Here is a 14,296-nt window from a genome sequence, read left to right as displayed (position 1 = left end):
AAGCCCTCACATTGAAAGGAAGCATTCCTTGGATGTTCAGAGCTCCAAAGTGTTTTCTTCGGCCACCTTGGACAGGAGCACTAACAACGGCACAACCGTCCCAAGTCAACCCAGTCCACCCTCATCCGACACTCGGGGCGAAGTAGAGGGGAGTTCCGACAACAATTCCCCGCCTACCAGCGTCATCCAAGGCTGCAATAACATGGATGGGCCGTGGAACAAGGCTTACGATTGGCTCAAATCCACCACTCCCGCCACCACCAACGGAAATGGAGCCTGCTCCATGAATAAGTGGGACAGTCACGGAACAATGTCCAAGGAGTTCTTATCCCATCATGAGGAGCTTAACTCGGACAAGTTTCATCCCAAGTACGCCCACACTGGATCTCGCAATGGTCTCTTTGACACGGGCTTCCCCTCTCTGGACGAGGAAGTCTTGTATTTGAGATCCCTTCGTCGAACCGGCGATGGTAATAGTCAATCCTCGAGCGGTGGCAAACCAAGCGATACGTTATCGGATGATGTTCCCGTTCTTCCACTGATCCCGTCACAAAAACCAATGAGTCGTGGCTCGGACAAAGATCAGACACCCCCGTTCCTTCCTTATGATGTGCTTCTTCGAGATCTCACTCAAGCGAAGAGGCAGCTGCTTGAACTTCAAAATCTGGTGAGAGGAATTTCCTTCTTCACTATTCAACAACTATTATTCTTTTTGTCAACCCATGCTTGAGACGACTTCCAACGGCAAAAAGGCGTTAAGAAGCTCATATGGTTGAATAAAAATCAATGAAGGGGGAATCCAAGCAGAAAGTTGGCTGGGAGCACAGAAAATTACGAATGTTAAAAAAATGCCAAATGCAATCCAGAGAGACGAAGATACCGCAAGTCTTAAGTTTTCACTGGCAGCTTTCCTTGGTTGAATATGCACTTACTTGGCTCTCTTCTTTGTGGCCGGAGGATAATTTTTAGAAATGCCGCTTTGCCATACACTCAATGTGGTTATACATGCAAGCGTTTATTGAAGGAGCAATTTCTGAATTGCTTACTATAAACAGCTTTTGGAATGCCGGGTTTGGAGTAGTCATTCGCGGCATAGGTTGTCAATAATTGGAAGAGAAAAGTATTCCCTTTTTTCAGCAATATGGCTTGATGCGCATAATATATTTTGAACAAGATACAAATCATTTCTGTCCAATAATGTTGTTTCATCACACGTGAAACATTAGCAGGATTGCGGAAGACGAAGTAACAATCATTTCCAAGTGCGATTACTAACCCGCCACATAATTTGCTCTCATTTGCTACGCCATGTTCAATGCGCCTTGAAGAGCGCCATAAAACCGAACAGCCGAGTTGAAATTCCTCCTCACATTTTGACACTCTATTCCATACCTTGTAAAACGCGCATTGGGAAATAACTTTTACCAATATACCTACAATTATGTCCAACCCACTCCAGCTCACCTTGCGGGGACGTCAAACCAGTGAATCTGGATTCCCAACTAATTCCATTCACCCCAAGCATGCTCTTGAAGATGATTCCCGTCCTCATGCCCTGGGTCCAATCTGTTGCTCCACATTGGAAGCTGAAATCCAGGCCTTAAAAGAGGTTTGTCCATGGTTGGCATTTTGGCATGGATCAGGCTTAAGTTATGTTGTGAGCAAGGTCTTCATTCTCTGATTCCACGTGCACACTTGCTAGGGCATCATCATCATCACCCTTCGGAGGAAATTACAATCCTCACCACACCTAAAGACTCTGACGGAGACCTGAATTGGGGCCAACTAAAAATGACGACTTATAACGTTCCCGGCTATTCGTTTTCTTCTGGCATCACATTGTTACATTCTTGGTTCACGATCAGAAATCAATATTGAAGTATCTGAATATTCTCCTTTCAATCTTTTCAGGAATGTTCTACTTTGGAGAACTCTAAGCACATGTTAAGTCAGGAATTGGCCATGAAGGAATCCACGTTGGGCCATATCAAAGACACTTTGCTTAGATCGAATATGGCCAAGCAAGGATTGGAACAAGAGAAGCGTGAACTCATGAAACGAGTGCAAAGTCTGGAATCGTCCATGAGAAACCACGTTAATAGTAACGATAACTCTCTTCATCACCAATCTTCGACACTCATTGAACATCACGGGTCGTTTCAACAAAGCAATAGCAGTTCCACCAAGACCTCCTTGGCTAAACTCCAATTAGAGGAGTTCATACAGAAGAGCAAACAACTCGGCAGCGATCTCGCCTCTCTCTCATCAGAAAACACGGTAAATTGAGTTTAAAAAAAGTAAGCAAATTTTTTAATCAAAAATAATCAATAAGAAATTCGTGTTTTTTTTCAGGCCTTAAATTCCGAGATCAGAGCCATGTATGAGGAAGAGGTGACCGTTGCCAAAGATGCAATCGCTAATCTTCGGACCAGCTTCAAGTAAGTTTGTTTCTCCTCTAGAATTGTGGGAATCAATTATTGGATGGCGAAATTGCTTCGGTTTCAGTAACTCCGATCCAAATCAGCATATACTGGACACTTTGGAACAATGCATCTCTGTCATCATTGAGAAGATGCAAAACATGGATGTCAATGAGAAACCATCCACCACTGCCAATAGCAGTCGCCTCAGCTCACTCGACTATAGAATCAACAATAATGAGGGTGGGTAGATTCTATATGTAGAAATATTTTGCGGGAACATTCCTAACTTCTTCAAATGTTCATTTCCAGGGAGATCGAATCCCATCAGCCCAATGGTTCCATCCACGACCAAAGTGCTTTATTTCACGAACCGCTCTGTAACTCCATTCATGAGCACTTTAAACAAACCCATCGGAGAAATTAGGCTCAGAGATTTCAAGAACATCTTCGATCGACCGGGATTCTTCAGGTTCCACTTTAAGGCCTTGGACCAAGAATTTGGAATGGTGAAGGAAGAAGTACGTATTTCTGTGATAGATCTGCTCCGACAAAATGGCAATGAATTTCACATGGCTCATTTCAGATTACCCTGGATGAGGCCATTCTCCCCGGAAACGAGGGTAAAATCGTGGCATGGGTCGAAGAGGAATAGTTCTCTAGAGTCCCTCGCGCTCCACTCTTACTGTGATACCTTTTTTAGCACTCTTGTTGATTGTACAAACGCATCTAAGGAATAAATATCATACCATTCCGTTGTCTCAGCCTATGTTTCTTTCTGTTTGACGATAATAATGCTAAATAGTTATCGATGACTTCATTGGGTCTTCTTGGGTGACGCTGTTTGTCCCGTACGAATCGATTCTGGAGGGTTGTTGGCATACAGCAAGAAGATCACAGACAGTGTAACCAAATTCATGTAGATCTGGATGATGAACCGATCCGAGCGAGTCGAGTTTGTGAACACGCCCACGATAGGGAACTTGGACACGTCGGTCCCATAAAGGGTCTCAATGGTGTCAAAAGGCATGCCAAATAAAAACCGGGGCACCACTTGGACCACCTTGCCACTTTTTGAACTGACTTGAGCAATGAAATGGTTATAGATCCCCCAATCAGCCCCACTGCCAGTTGGAGCACTTCGTTCCACTGCCAACGCCTCCTTGGAGCTTTGCTGAACATGGATCACGTAATCCGGACGATATTCCATGTTCATAACCACCTGAAATCAGGATCAATGGTAGGGGATATATACCCTACTTGAGACCTGGTGTTATATGTGTGCCAACCTGAGATCCCTCCACATTGAGGTGTTGTTTGGAGTTGCCGAATATCACTTCTGGCACGTGTTGAGCATCTGCTTTGGTTGGCCCTGTGCCATTGACAAACAGCCTCCACTTGGTCCAATTCTCAACCGTGAGCAAACCATCGCCAGAGGCTGGACGGTCCATTCCACTCAAGCTGGTCTTGGTCAAGCTACATGTATAATAAGTTAAACCCCTGAATGGTTACAAAAACTGTGAGATCAATGCCAAATGTAGGGACCTTACACGTCCTGCATGATTCCTGGATGGGGTTGGACGATGTAGGGCGTGACCATATACCAGAATGTGACTGATCCCACAAAGAAGAGGATGGACACCTTGGAGAGAGTGACCAGATGCATGGTCTCGTGTGTTCTGAAATGCCCTATGAATAGTTAAGACTCTCAAGTCCTGGACTGCATGATTGATGATAACAAGCGGAGTGAGTGGAGCGGAACAGTGCTGAGATAAGCTCGGAAGGACAAATGCCAGCATGCTAATCAATACTTGACATTAGTACTCATTGGGTGGCTTTTTGGTCTGAGTCTGAAAGCAGGAATGCCAACTAGCCCGACCAATGGCAACGTACATGAGGGAATAGTAGAGGAGAGGGGGGGAAAGCCCAGTCAAAGAATGAAACAGCAAACAACCAGAAGAAGGGCTCTCAAGGAAAATATCAGTTCCTCAGCCGTACCTTTAGACGATTCCTTCCTTCCCAGGGTGTCACGTGCACTAGGCAGCTAATTTAGGTCTTGGGGCCCACCAACACTTCACAGCACTATTACACTCTAGTGTAGTCTACAGTCCACCCAGTTCATGTGGATTGTCAACTAGTATATGCGTACAAACACAAGGCTCAGAGAGAGAACTTGGTTCATGTTCATGAATCATATGAGTAAGTACAGAGAGAGGCAGCATTGAGTAAACCCGAGAGAAACACTCCAAGGTGCGGCAAACAGGCTTACCATTAACGGAATGTTATCCAAAGGAGTCACAAAACCAATTGTCGACTTTTTTGAACGGGAAAATTGTTTTGGGTAGAGCTCGAGGGCTAGTGACATGCCCTCTAGCTAGAGTCCTGTGTAGGCATGGTAGTCGGTAATTCTAGTTCCACTTTTCCATTTTCTTAGAGATATTTCATCATAGGGGTCAGATCTAATTTTTTGATCCCGATATGATTCAAAGAGTGGAAATGTTAGTAAGGTTAAAAAAATCACAAGTAGTCAATTATTAGATATTGATTTTCAGAGTTATTTAGACTCCTAAAATTCAGCAAAATAAATCCCATTCCACTCATATTACCTTGTTAAAAAGATCCGTCTTTCTACTGTCATTTTCTGTTTTGTAGAACTTTACAAATCAAGCGTCTTTAATTTGAATTGTCGGCGAATTTTACATTCGGCCAATTTGTTTGTTCTCACAAGCGTTCCCAAAATGTGTTACAATTGAGAAAAGGATATTTTAGGGCCTGCTGCCTCTTGCCCTTTTCCCATACTCGTTAAATGACGACAGGCTTTGATTCAGGATCAATTACAATAATCAAAAAAGTAAAAGCAATCATGTCGCATTAAAAGTTTTCTAATACACATTCATTCTTGTGAGCCATGAAATAGTATTCAGTAATTCGAGTACTTCGATTCAATCTTATAAAATATTACTTTTCATGAATATTCAAGGCCTTAAAAACATTTCAAATTAACAGATGTAGTAGCGTGTAATTTTCGCAACAGCTGAAGAGTTGTAACAATTTCAAAACGACTTGCCCCATGTCTTGTTTAATTTATTTGTAAAACCTAAAATATCTATGTTGAGATGTCGTGCATCCATGGTCAATTGCTCTCCCTTTTTTCCATGAAAACTAATGGCGATAATTTTATGATCTCAGAGAGACAGTAACAAGAATACATGCTGTAGACTAAGGTTCAAACTAAAATGCACATATTATATCACCTGCGCAAAGGTAAGTTTGATATTTGTGAAAAGTCAATCACAGGTGTTACGGTATTCCTTTTAAGATTAACGCAAATTTAACTTGCATTTGATTGTCTTTATTGACACCAGAAAGACATAAAAACACCGAATTTGCACAAAATTGAACAGCTTCAACTAAAGTCTTGTTGACAATTTCGGTGACTACATGAAAGGAGATTTCATAGGAAAAGCCAATGGGCCAAAACCTTGACAGTTGATGTTTTGACACATATTAGAGTGAGTATCCATGTAAAAAGTTGTTATGTTGTTCAGTATCTACTACCTTTTTATAACCTCATGACAATATATTCACAAAAAAGCAATAAAAATTATATTGGCACACAATTTGCTGAAGTTGTCCTGAATTAACAAATATCATCTTGAAAAGCAAAGAAAATAATCTATCTTTTTGATAAAGCTAAAATTGGGGAGTAAATTGCAGCAAAATGCTAAAATTAGCAGGATGCAAATTTTGCAAAACCTATCCAATGATTTTCTGGATTATTTGCCTATGCAGTTGTTCTAATTCTATTAGCGATTGATGATAATTTGTTTAATTCTGTATTCAATTTTCGCTAAATCAGGCAGAAAACGGATTTTTTTTCCTTTCCTTCATGAATTCAGGTAAATTATACGCTGTGAAATAATTTTAATGACCTTCGACTAATTCGTTTAATTTTTTTGATGGCTTTGAAGTTAAGAAAGTATTGAGGAGTCTGTTTTCTAATTTGGAAGCACTACAAATATGCATTTGAGTTTCTCATTATCACTTTTTTGTTTGGATGAAAATGAAGATCAATTCTTATTATCACCGTTCCAATTTTGCCTCTGAAATGACCCTTTTATGCCAAGTAAATGCTCAAGAACTAGAGTTCAGATTGACTTTTAGTCAATGCAATGGGCTGACCATTAAATGAATGGACAAATAGCGAAATGCACTTCTTGTTAACAACGCCCACAAATGAGCCCAGATTATGACAGCCAAGTAGTGAATTTTAGATCGAGAAAATATCCAATTTATGTTGTATGTTTGTGCTGTTGATTATGATTATGTTATTTATGTTGTCTTGATCTGAGTTTCACCCTTCGCTTTAGAATTGGGTTCTGGTCCTCAAAAGCACGCTTGCTTTATTTGCAATAGCGTCTAACTTTTTCAATTATGAAAGTACTCTTAAAGAACCTTAGATTTATTTAGCAGTAACCATATGACGTTACACATGAACTGACAATTTTACTGAAAGGCTGCTGTCAGATCCCACGGCCAATCAGGAATGCTTCACTCTTGCCTCATTTCATGAAAATGGTCATGAAAAACTTGGCCACTGTCATTGGATTCACTAGGCACGAATACCTGAAAAGATTAATATAAGCATTTTAATAATTTACAATGATGGGTAGTTTACTTAAATTTGGCTTCACAAGATCAAAAAAAAAACACTCACTCATCATTTCATCTAAAATTAGTAAGTTTAAAATAACTTCCATTTCTTATTTTTGGTCAGCTTTAAAAAGATGCTATCAAAACTTGAATCCACGGTCTTTGAATGCATTTGCTAGTTTTGGCTCACCCGGGGGGGCTGTGCAAATATTTTTTACGCACTTGACCGAGTTCGTATCAAGTAGTGCTGGGACTGGGGCGGTCAATTACTCGATTTTGGACGAATTGGCCGGATTCTATTTTTTTTTTTGAAAGGACTCGAGTGCCGACCCGTCAGATAAAAACCTTAATTTTTTTTTTTTTAGAATTTCACAAGACGAGTCCTTTGCCGGACTCGAGTCTTTTGTTGGAGACGAACGGCGAGTCCGGTAAAAAGTAAAAAAAAATTCAGAGGACTCGCCTCAACTCTAACATGAAGTATTACAAAATTGCAAAATGGCCTAAACATCCCAATCGGTTGGAAATCTGTTAACTCGTAAATCATTGGCATTAGTGATTTCAAAATACAATCTGAATTTTTATCACATACGACTTGGATAATCGATAACAACTATTTGTAAATTTTCACTCCTGGAACAATTTTTCCCTTAAAGTTTCGTTTGAAAATGAAAAAGATAATTCTAATCCTCTTAGACGTCTAGCTTCTATCGACAAAATTTCAAGTAGCGTCAAATTCAAGAGGCATTATGGCTAATGAAAGTCTTCGGTTGATAGTGAATCGCTCATGTCAAATCTTTAAATTGAAGACTAATTTGTGATAAAAAGCAAAACTCACATCAAACCCTAAAAAAAATGCGACAAAAAAACCCAGCTACTCACTCTGCTGTGCATTCTTCACGGGCTTTGCCTTTAACTGCCGCCATTTGGTACAAAGTCAGACTTTCGTCTTCCGAATCATGCGCTCTGTAAAGCAAAAACGAAAAGTATCTGACTCAAACTCTTCCCAATAATTACACAAAGGTTATTTACCCAGGAAACATCAGAACCAAAGGTAAGGCAATCACTCCATAATCATCATAACGGGCGTGAGCATCACAGATGGCCAATTGCCCGCATTCTTCCAATCCCCAAGATCGGGCCATGGAACTGAAACTCCTTTGAACAAAGGTCGGATCGTCCAAAGATTCGCCCAAGGCCAGAGGGATCAAGACCGCCGCTGCCACTCCAGCTACGGCCAACATGCCCTTTTGTAGGTATGGCGATGACTCTCCTAGGGATCTGTTGGACTCAGTAAACTGTTCGCCCTGAATGAGTCCAAAGACCAAGCACGAAACCACCAAACAAGAACTGATCAGAGAGTAGCGCCTCATTATGTTATAATGGTCTTCGTTTTGGTTGGAAAGTATCACCAAATCACACACAAAGTAGACTAGAACCTCTGACCAAAGAGAGATCGGAAACCGTTATGAAAGTTGCTCGTACAAGTATTAAGGACGAGGAAGACGAGGAAGCTTCAACATACAAAGAAGCCGAAGATATCCTAGAGGGTCCTGGTCCTGATTGTGGTTGGTTGGCCGACTGAAACTGAAACAACCACGGATGGATGGACCATGGACGATGATGATATTCAAGCTTGTTCATTGAACACATATGCCGGGAAAGAGCGTGCCCGTCAAAACGAAGTGGCGTACTTTTCCCGAGATCGAAATGACCGGTTGGAAGAGTGGATAGAAAGTTGGAGGTTTCCAACGAGGCTTGTCTTGATTTTGGTGCACTCACTTTCATCTCGCTCGCATCCAGCCAAACGAATGTACCTGAGAATTCGAAGAAGCTAGAAAATGATAGAGAAATGATCGGAGTTGTTATCATCGTTCAACGTGTTCTTCCAAGGGTTATTATGATGGCATTCGTTTCGTTAATGCAGAAACAGTTGTTCTCTGGAATTTTTTAAGCCACTATTTTTGTGTTGAGTAAGTGAAATGATGAGGATAATTCCTTTCTAACTCGTGGATGGTATTAGTGGCAATGACTTGAAAATCAATTTCAATGAATTGGCGATGCATTTTGAATGAGTTGGACGTAGTGGAGAATAATAAGTAAGGATCGATGATAATATTTGATCCATTGGTTTATTGCTAGGTAGCACTAAAACACAGGAGTTTTTTGAGTATTGCAAAAGCGCATCGAGATCCAAACATCAAAGAATTGAAATATGAGCGAAATAAAGCATGATCGGTCAAATTACGTCACTTGGGCCGAACCTAAATTGTTTTGAAAAAAAGCCAATTGTGCACATAAAAGAAGCGAAAAAACACAGTTTTATTCACACACATCGTGTGCCTCCTTTGGGTGGGAGTGGCATTCCCAGAGTGAGAACTATACTTTCATAGCAAGTGCAAACATGTGCTTCAAGTTTTGTCNACGTAGTGGAGAATAATAAGTAAGGATCGATGATAATATTTGATCCATTGCTTTATTACTAGGTAGCACTAAAACACAGGAGTTTTTTGAGTATTGCAAAAGCGCATCGAGATCAAGACATCAAAGAATTGAAATATGAGCGAAATAAAGCATGATCGGTCAAATTACGTCACTTGGGCCGAACCAAAATTGTTTTGAAAAAAGCCAATTGTGCACATAAAAGAAGCGAAAAAACACAGTTTTATTGACACACATCGTGTGCCTCCTTTGGGTGGGAGTGGCATTCCCAGAGTGAGAACTATACTTTCATAGCAAGTGCAAACATGTGCTTCAAGTTTTGTCAGGATGTTCCTTAAACAATTTTCTTCAAGTAATATTAATAATGCAGAGACATTGACTTTTGATATTTCAAGTAATTTGAGAACTAGTCTTGATTGGGAACGGAGGACATATGACATCAAATAAAAGTCTTTATCTTCTTCTTCGGCTACAAGTGTGACGTTAAAAAAATATTTTATTTGCTAATAGCTGTTGATACCCAATTAGAGTAAATAATAATTTTCTTCTTTCTTGAATTTCTTGTTCTTGCCCTTACTTGGCGAGGAGTATCCGAATTTTGAGCTTGAACAAGTTATTTGTTTTGAGATTATCTCTTTAAGATCCGACCAGTATATTTCTCTTGTGTCACTTGTTTGCTATTCCAATTCATCAGAGCCATTTCAAAATGTTTCCATGCCAAAAACAGAAAGTCTGGACCAAACATTTTTTTTGCAAGAAAATCTCGGCCCAATTATCATGCACTGAATTGGCCTCTTGATGAAATCGCTTTTCCTCCTGACGTCCAAAAGTGAAATCTGAAGACATGTTTGAGCACCAACTTAGTATAGAAAAACCATGACCGATCGTAAAGCGCACCATTCTGGATTTCAGTCATTTAAGATCTATTTTTTAAACGAAACAAGAATTTGTAGCAAAATATACTTAAAGCTAAGGTTGCTTTCCTCGCACTTTACAATTTTCGCTACCCTTTTGCGTTGGCCGTCTCTCCTTTAAGGACTTGGGATGGCCATTGCCAAATTGTAAGAGATTACGAGGTTTCTTTTCTTCCTTTAAACAACACAGGTATCATCTACAGATGTTTATTCGTCACAGATTCTTTCAATGGGATAGTACTCGGTCAAAAAAGCGTCTACAGAGAGAAAGAGAGATTGTCTCAAATCATAATTTCAGCATTCTTCAAAACTTGAGCCGGAACTTTGAAGATATACCCAGATGGCATGTGTTTCTTCAATGAGATTGCCTTATTCCTGAATCAAAAAAGTATGTTTTACAAAAGCAGTATTATATCATTGAGAAAAGATTAATCTGTCAAGCTTTGCCAACAAAATAGGCCAATCATCAAACAGATTATAGGTCTATTAAGACCAATCATTCGAAATTTCCCCCATTTTTATCATTCTTTTGGTCAAAAATGTATCATTTTGGTAACAAATATCGGGTTACGAAGGATTGATGATGGGACTTCAACCTTGGATAACCTGTGGGCGTCAATAGCCATTTCTGGCTCTTTTTGGCACAAGAGATCCTCTTCTGGTGAAAGTGCTTTAACCAGAAAGAAAAGTATGGCGGCCATTTCATAGTAACTTATGAAAAGAATTTCAACCATATAAAGATGACATTGTTCTGCCTTTGTGTGGTAAACGTATCCAAGACGTTTCTCAAAGGACCAATACAGTGAAATCAAAGAATTCGATGCCATAAAAGAGTGTTTGTCAGAAAAGCAATCAGCATCAGCGCCAACTCCGCCAACTGTTCTCCTTTTGTAGGGTTAGACAAGGATATCTTTAACTGGTGGAGGATTGGACTTCACAATTGGCACAGCTCGGCTAATTTATGTGAACACTAATTCAGCCCCTAAATAATTACAAGAGATACTTCAATACGGATTGAGATTCATAAAGCAAATAATATTTTTTTCAGTTAATATCCAAGCTATTTTACACTAACTGGAACTACATACAGTTTCTAAATTGGAATTTAGCTATTCCAGTTTTGTCATTCCGTAGATAATCATATATTTAAAAATGTGCATTTTTACACCAAACTAGGCATACCCTATTATCTTTCATTAAAGACATATATTCAAGAACATTGACAAAAAGCGTCAACGGCTTGGATTTGTCAATGTCCACTCCTTAAGTTTAATATCTCCTTGGGTTAGACAATCATCAAAAGTAGAACACGAAGAAACTCGTCACCTTCTCGTCTTGACGTAAAGTATGATTGGAAACGTTTCAAAATACTTTCTAGATTCAAGAGTGTCGAAATATTTTGATAACCTTGAGGGCATCTCTTTGATTTTGCCAGCTTTTGCAATAGCCTCAAAAACAGCCATGGGCAATATAGTTACCTGTTAGTTGGTCACAAAAAGTAACCCTGATTTTTCGTCGAAAAAAGACAGGGTTGCCTTTTTGGTCAAACCTAATCTTTTACGTTAAGTGGAAAACGGCTGGTGCTTTGACTTCCTAGCTCTCTAGCAATCCTGATTTTACAAAATCATTTGATCCCATCACTAATGGAAACTAAGATTTGTTTGAAAGGCCCCATTCAACACAATCGAAAATTTGTCATTCAATGCGATCCGATTCGAAAAGTCGCATCTGTTCCCGAACTCTAACCCAAGCCCTGACCATTGACGTTGTGTCATCCAATACATTCTTTCAATATAGTTCTCAACATGTTCCAATTGGGTACTGGCCGATTCTTAGCCTACGCTGAACTGTGCTCTAGGTACCCTCTTCCTTTCCGCTTCTTATCCGCTCCGCTTGATCTAAAAAAGTTTCGTATTTTCTTTATTTTGACGAGAAGGCCAAAATTACCTCCGATCTGACCAAGGACTCCAACGCCGATTCCACTCTTCCCCGGTTTTTTCCAAGGCTGGGGTCAAAATGAGGTTGAAACGTTTATGTTGAGGCTACTGTCAAACCTTTGAGAACTCTTGTGGTAAAACATGATTGACTGATTGTTTGGAAGCTATGTCCTCGCACTACGTCAAGGACCTCGAAAGGTCCACCTTCGTTAATTTGAGACCACCGATGAATATGTCAAAATATGCTTCGCTGAAATCAAAATATCAATGGTCTCTTCTTTCTCGGGCTCCTTCATTGTTTAATTTGCTTCCCTCTAATATTCGTAGGGAATTCGTGGGCTTTGTTGATCCGGTAGCATCGTTCAAGTCAGACTTGGACAAACCTTTCGATAGCTTTCCAGATCAACTCTACATTCAAGGACTAGCTTGGTCTGCCAACTCAAATTCGTTGGTAGACCAAATATCATATAAAGATTGAAAGGTAATAAATAGACGAATCATAACCTTTCATTTTAATTCTACTGGGGATTACATTCCCGGTAACGGTTAGAAAAGCCCGTGAAAATTCAAGCCAAAAAAATGCTTTTAGATTGCAGAAACATTTTTGCAAGACTTTCACTAGCGACTTGCATTTTGATATAGCGCGGAGCGTAAAACTTAAACATTTTGGTAGATTATGCCCAACAATGTTGAAATTCTATTCAGTGAATGAGAAAGTAATTAAAGGATTTCTATCGGACCATCTACTTCAAAATGGCCAAATCCCAAGCCATCAACATGGTTCTTTGTCTAAAAAGAGTGCGACTACCCAGAATACTTGGAACATGGAAGAGAAGTATTGAAAATTATGATGTCGTGGACGTCATCTACCTGGACTTTGCAAAAGCCTTCGATATGGTGGATCCTCACATATTTTTGCAAAGGCTCGATAACCCATCTCTTTACTGGCTCCCTTGAGATCACGTTTGGCACACCACAGGAAACAATACTCGGACCAATACTTTTTAGACTAAATATGTTGATTTTACCTGGCCTGGGGAAGAATTGTAAGATCTCATCTTACATTGCCTTGAGGGAAGAGTTCTGGTTAGAAATGATCGATAGTTTAGGACCTGAAGCTAACAGAGCTTCTTAGTGTAACCCCTCTAGTGTAACCTAAAACTATGGGATCATCCACTAGAGACCAAACGTCTTGTTCGAAGGCTGCACAGTGACAACACTTTCACAAGTTCCGAGGTTTCGGACTTGGCACCCTAAGCCAAGGACACTAAAGCAAGGAAATGCCACTTTTTTTGTGATCACCAAACCTTTCCCGCCAAGTTAGGCCTAAACTTTTGATGCGGAAATTTTTGAATGTCAATTATTGGCATAATTATTGAACAAAATATGTGACTAATATCACTTTTGTAACCATTGAAGGTATGTGCTTCAAACCAGGCATGTAAATATACTTAAAATGACTCAAACATGTCTTAAAGTGCAAATACTGAAAAGTGCTAATAAGGTTTTCTTGATAAAGCAAGAATTTGCTCTAAATATAATCAGTCAATATTTTTTTCCCAATAATATTTTTTGAAGAAAATTGTTTCAGGAACACCTTGACCAAATTTCCAGCAATTTGGTGAACTTGTTATGAAACTATACTTCTCACTCTAGGAACAGCCCTCAATCCAAAAGTAGAAATATTGCGGCTTTGAGCTACATAATATTCTTTAACTCATTTGGATGCTTCATAATCATGGAATAATATATCTTAAGAGATATGACACCTGTTTTATTGGACTTCTTTTGGATGCTTTTGCAAAAAGTCAAATTTATTGGAGTCCAAAGTTCAAATTGGAATCTAGTGTACTGTACTTTGGGATTACTCTGTGACCCTTAAATAATGCCTGACTTTCATGCAGACTTCCTAAAAAAGTAGAAATCTGAACTC

General features: G+C 39.6%; 3 protein-coding genes across 4 annotated transcripts in view; 1 reads left to right on the top strand and 2 right to left on the bottom strand.

Moving 5' to 3' along the window:
* The window catches only part of LOC131891176 (uncharacterized), a gene marked incomplete in the record, with an annotated part of 26,220 nt that extends 23,036 nt beyond the window's left edge, over positions 1-3,184 (top strand). The window contains 7 exon segments of the mRNA XM_059240701.1: positions 4-667; positions 1,460-1,609; positions 1,912-2,277; positions 2,353-2,438; positions 2,506-2,663; positions 2,733-2,941; positions 3,007-3,184. Coding sequence (XP_059096684.1) covers positions 4-667; positions 1,460-1,609; positions 1,912-2,277; positions 2,353-2,438; positions 2,506-2,663; positions 2,733-2,941; positions 3,007-3,075 — 1,702 coding nt within the window.
* Positions 3,172-4,647, bottom strand: LOC131890362 (uncharacterized). Of its 2 annotated transcripts, none has more exons than XM_059239698.1 (4): positions 4,419-4,647; positions 3,971-4,109; positions 3,710-3,896; positions 3,172-3,642 (listed from the first exon to the last, which is right to left on the bottom strand). In XM_059239698.1, exons 2-4 carry the CDS (start codon positions 4,084-4,086, stop codon positions 3,238-3,240), a joined length of 708 nt encoding a protein of 235 aa, XP_059095681.1. In that variant the 5' UTR covers positions 4,087-4,109; positions 4,419-4,647; the 3' UTR covers positions 3,172-3,237. The 2 variants fall into 2 exon arrangements, with proteins under 2 accessions (XP_059095681.1, XP_059095680.1); XM_059239697.1 differs by having other exon boundaries at positions 3,971-4,099; positions 4,419-4,646.
* A 2,234-nt stretch (positions 4,648-6,881) lies between these two features.
* On the bottom strand, positions 6,882-8,910 carry LOC131890525 (uncharacterized). Its single transcript, XM_059239881.1, has 3 exons — positions 8,103-8,910; positions 7,953-8,036; positions 6,882-7,046 (listed from the first exon to the last, which is right to left on the bottom strand). The coding sequence occupies exons 1-3, from the start codon at positions 8,441-8,443 to the stop codon at positions 6,983-6,985; spliced, it is 489 nt and encodes a 162-aa protein (XP_059095864.1). The 5' UTR covers positions 8,444-8,910; the 3' UTR covers positions 6,882-6,982.
* Between the last annotated feature and the right edge of the window lie 5,386 nt (positions 8,911-14,296).

The sequence above is a fragment of the Tigriopus californicus genome, chromosome 11 (genome assembly GCF_007210705.1).
Source record: "Tigriopus californicus strain San Diego chromosome 11, Tcal_SD_v2.1, whole genome shotgun sequence".
In the NCBI taxonomy this organism is placed as follows: Eukaryota; Metazoa; Arthropoda; class Copepoda; order Harpacticoida; family Harpacticidae; genus Tigriopus; species Tigriopus californicus.
Note: the sequence above shows the minus strand (reverse complement) of the source record. Positions and strands in the feature narration are given on the sequence as shown.

Bases quoted from the DNA above. Each gene is read 5' to 3' on its own strand.
- LOC131890362 (XM_059239698.1), bottom strand. From the start codon at position 4,086: ATGCATCTGGTCACTCTCTCCAAGGTGTCCATCCTCTTCTTTGTGGGA. The intron at 3,897-3,970 runs GTAAGGTCCCTA...TTATACATGTAG, and splicing joins CCAGGAATCATGCAGGACGT to CTTGACCAAGACCAGCTTGA. The intron at 3,643-3,709 runs GTTGGCACACAT...TCCTGATTTCAG, and splicing joins TCAATGTGGAGGGATCTCAG to GTGGTTATGAACATGGAATA.
- LOC131890525 (XM_059239881.1), bottom strand. From the start codon at position 8,443: ATGAGGCGCTACTCTCTGATCAGTTCTTGTTTGGTGGTTTCGTGCTTG. The intron at 8,037-8,102 runs GTAAATAACCTT...TTTGCTTTACAG, and splicing joins TTGGTTCTGATGTTTCCTGG to AGCGCATGATTCGGAAGACG. The intron at 7,047-7,952 runs GTGAGTAGCTGG...TAATCTTTTCAG, and splicing joins CGTGAAGAATGCACAGCAGA to GTATTCGTGCCTAGTGAATC.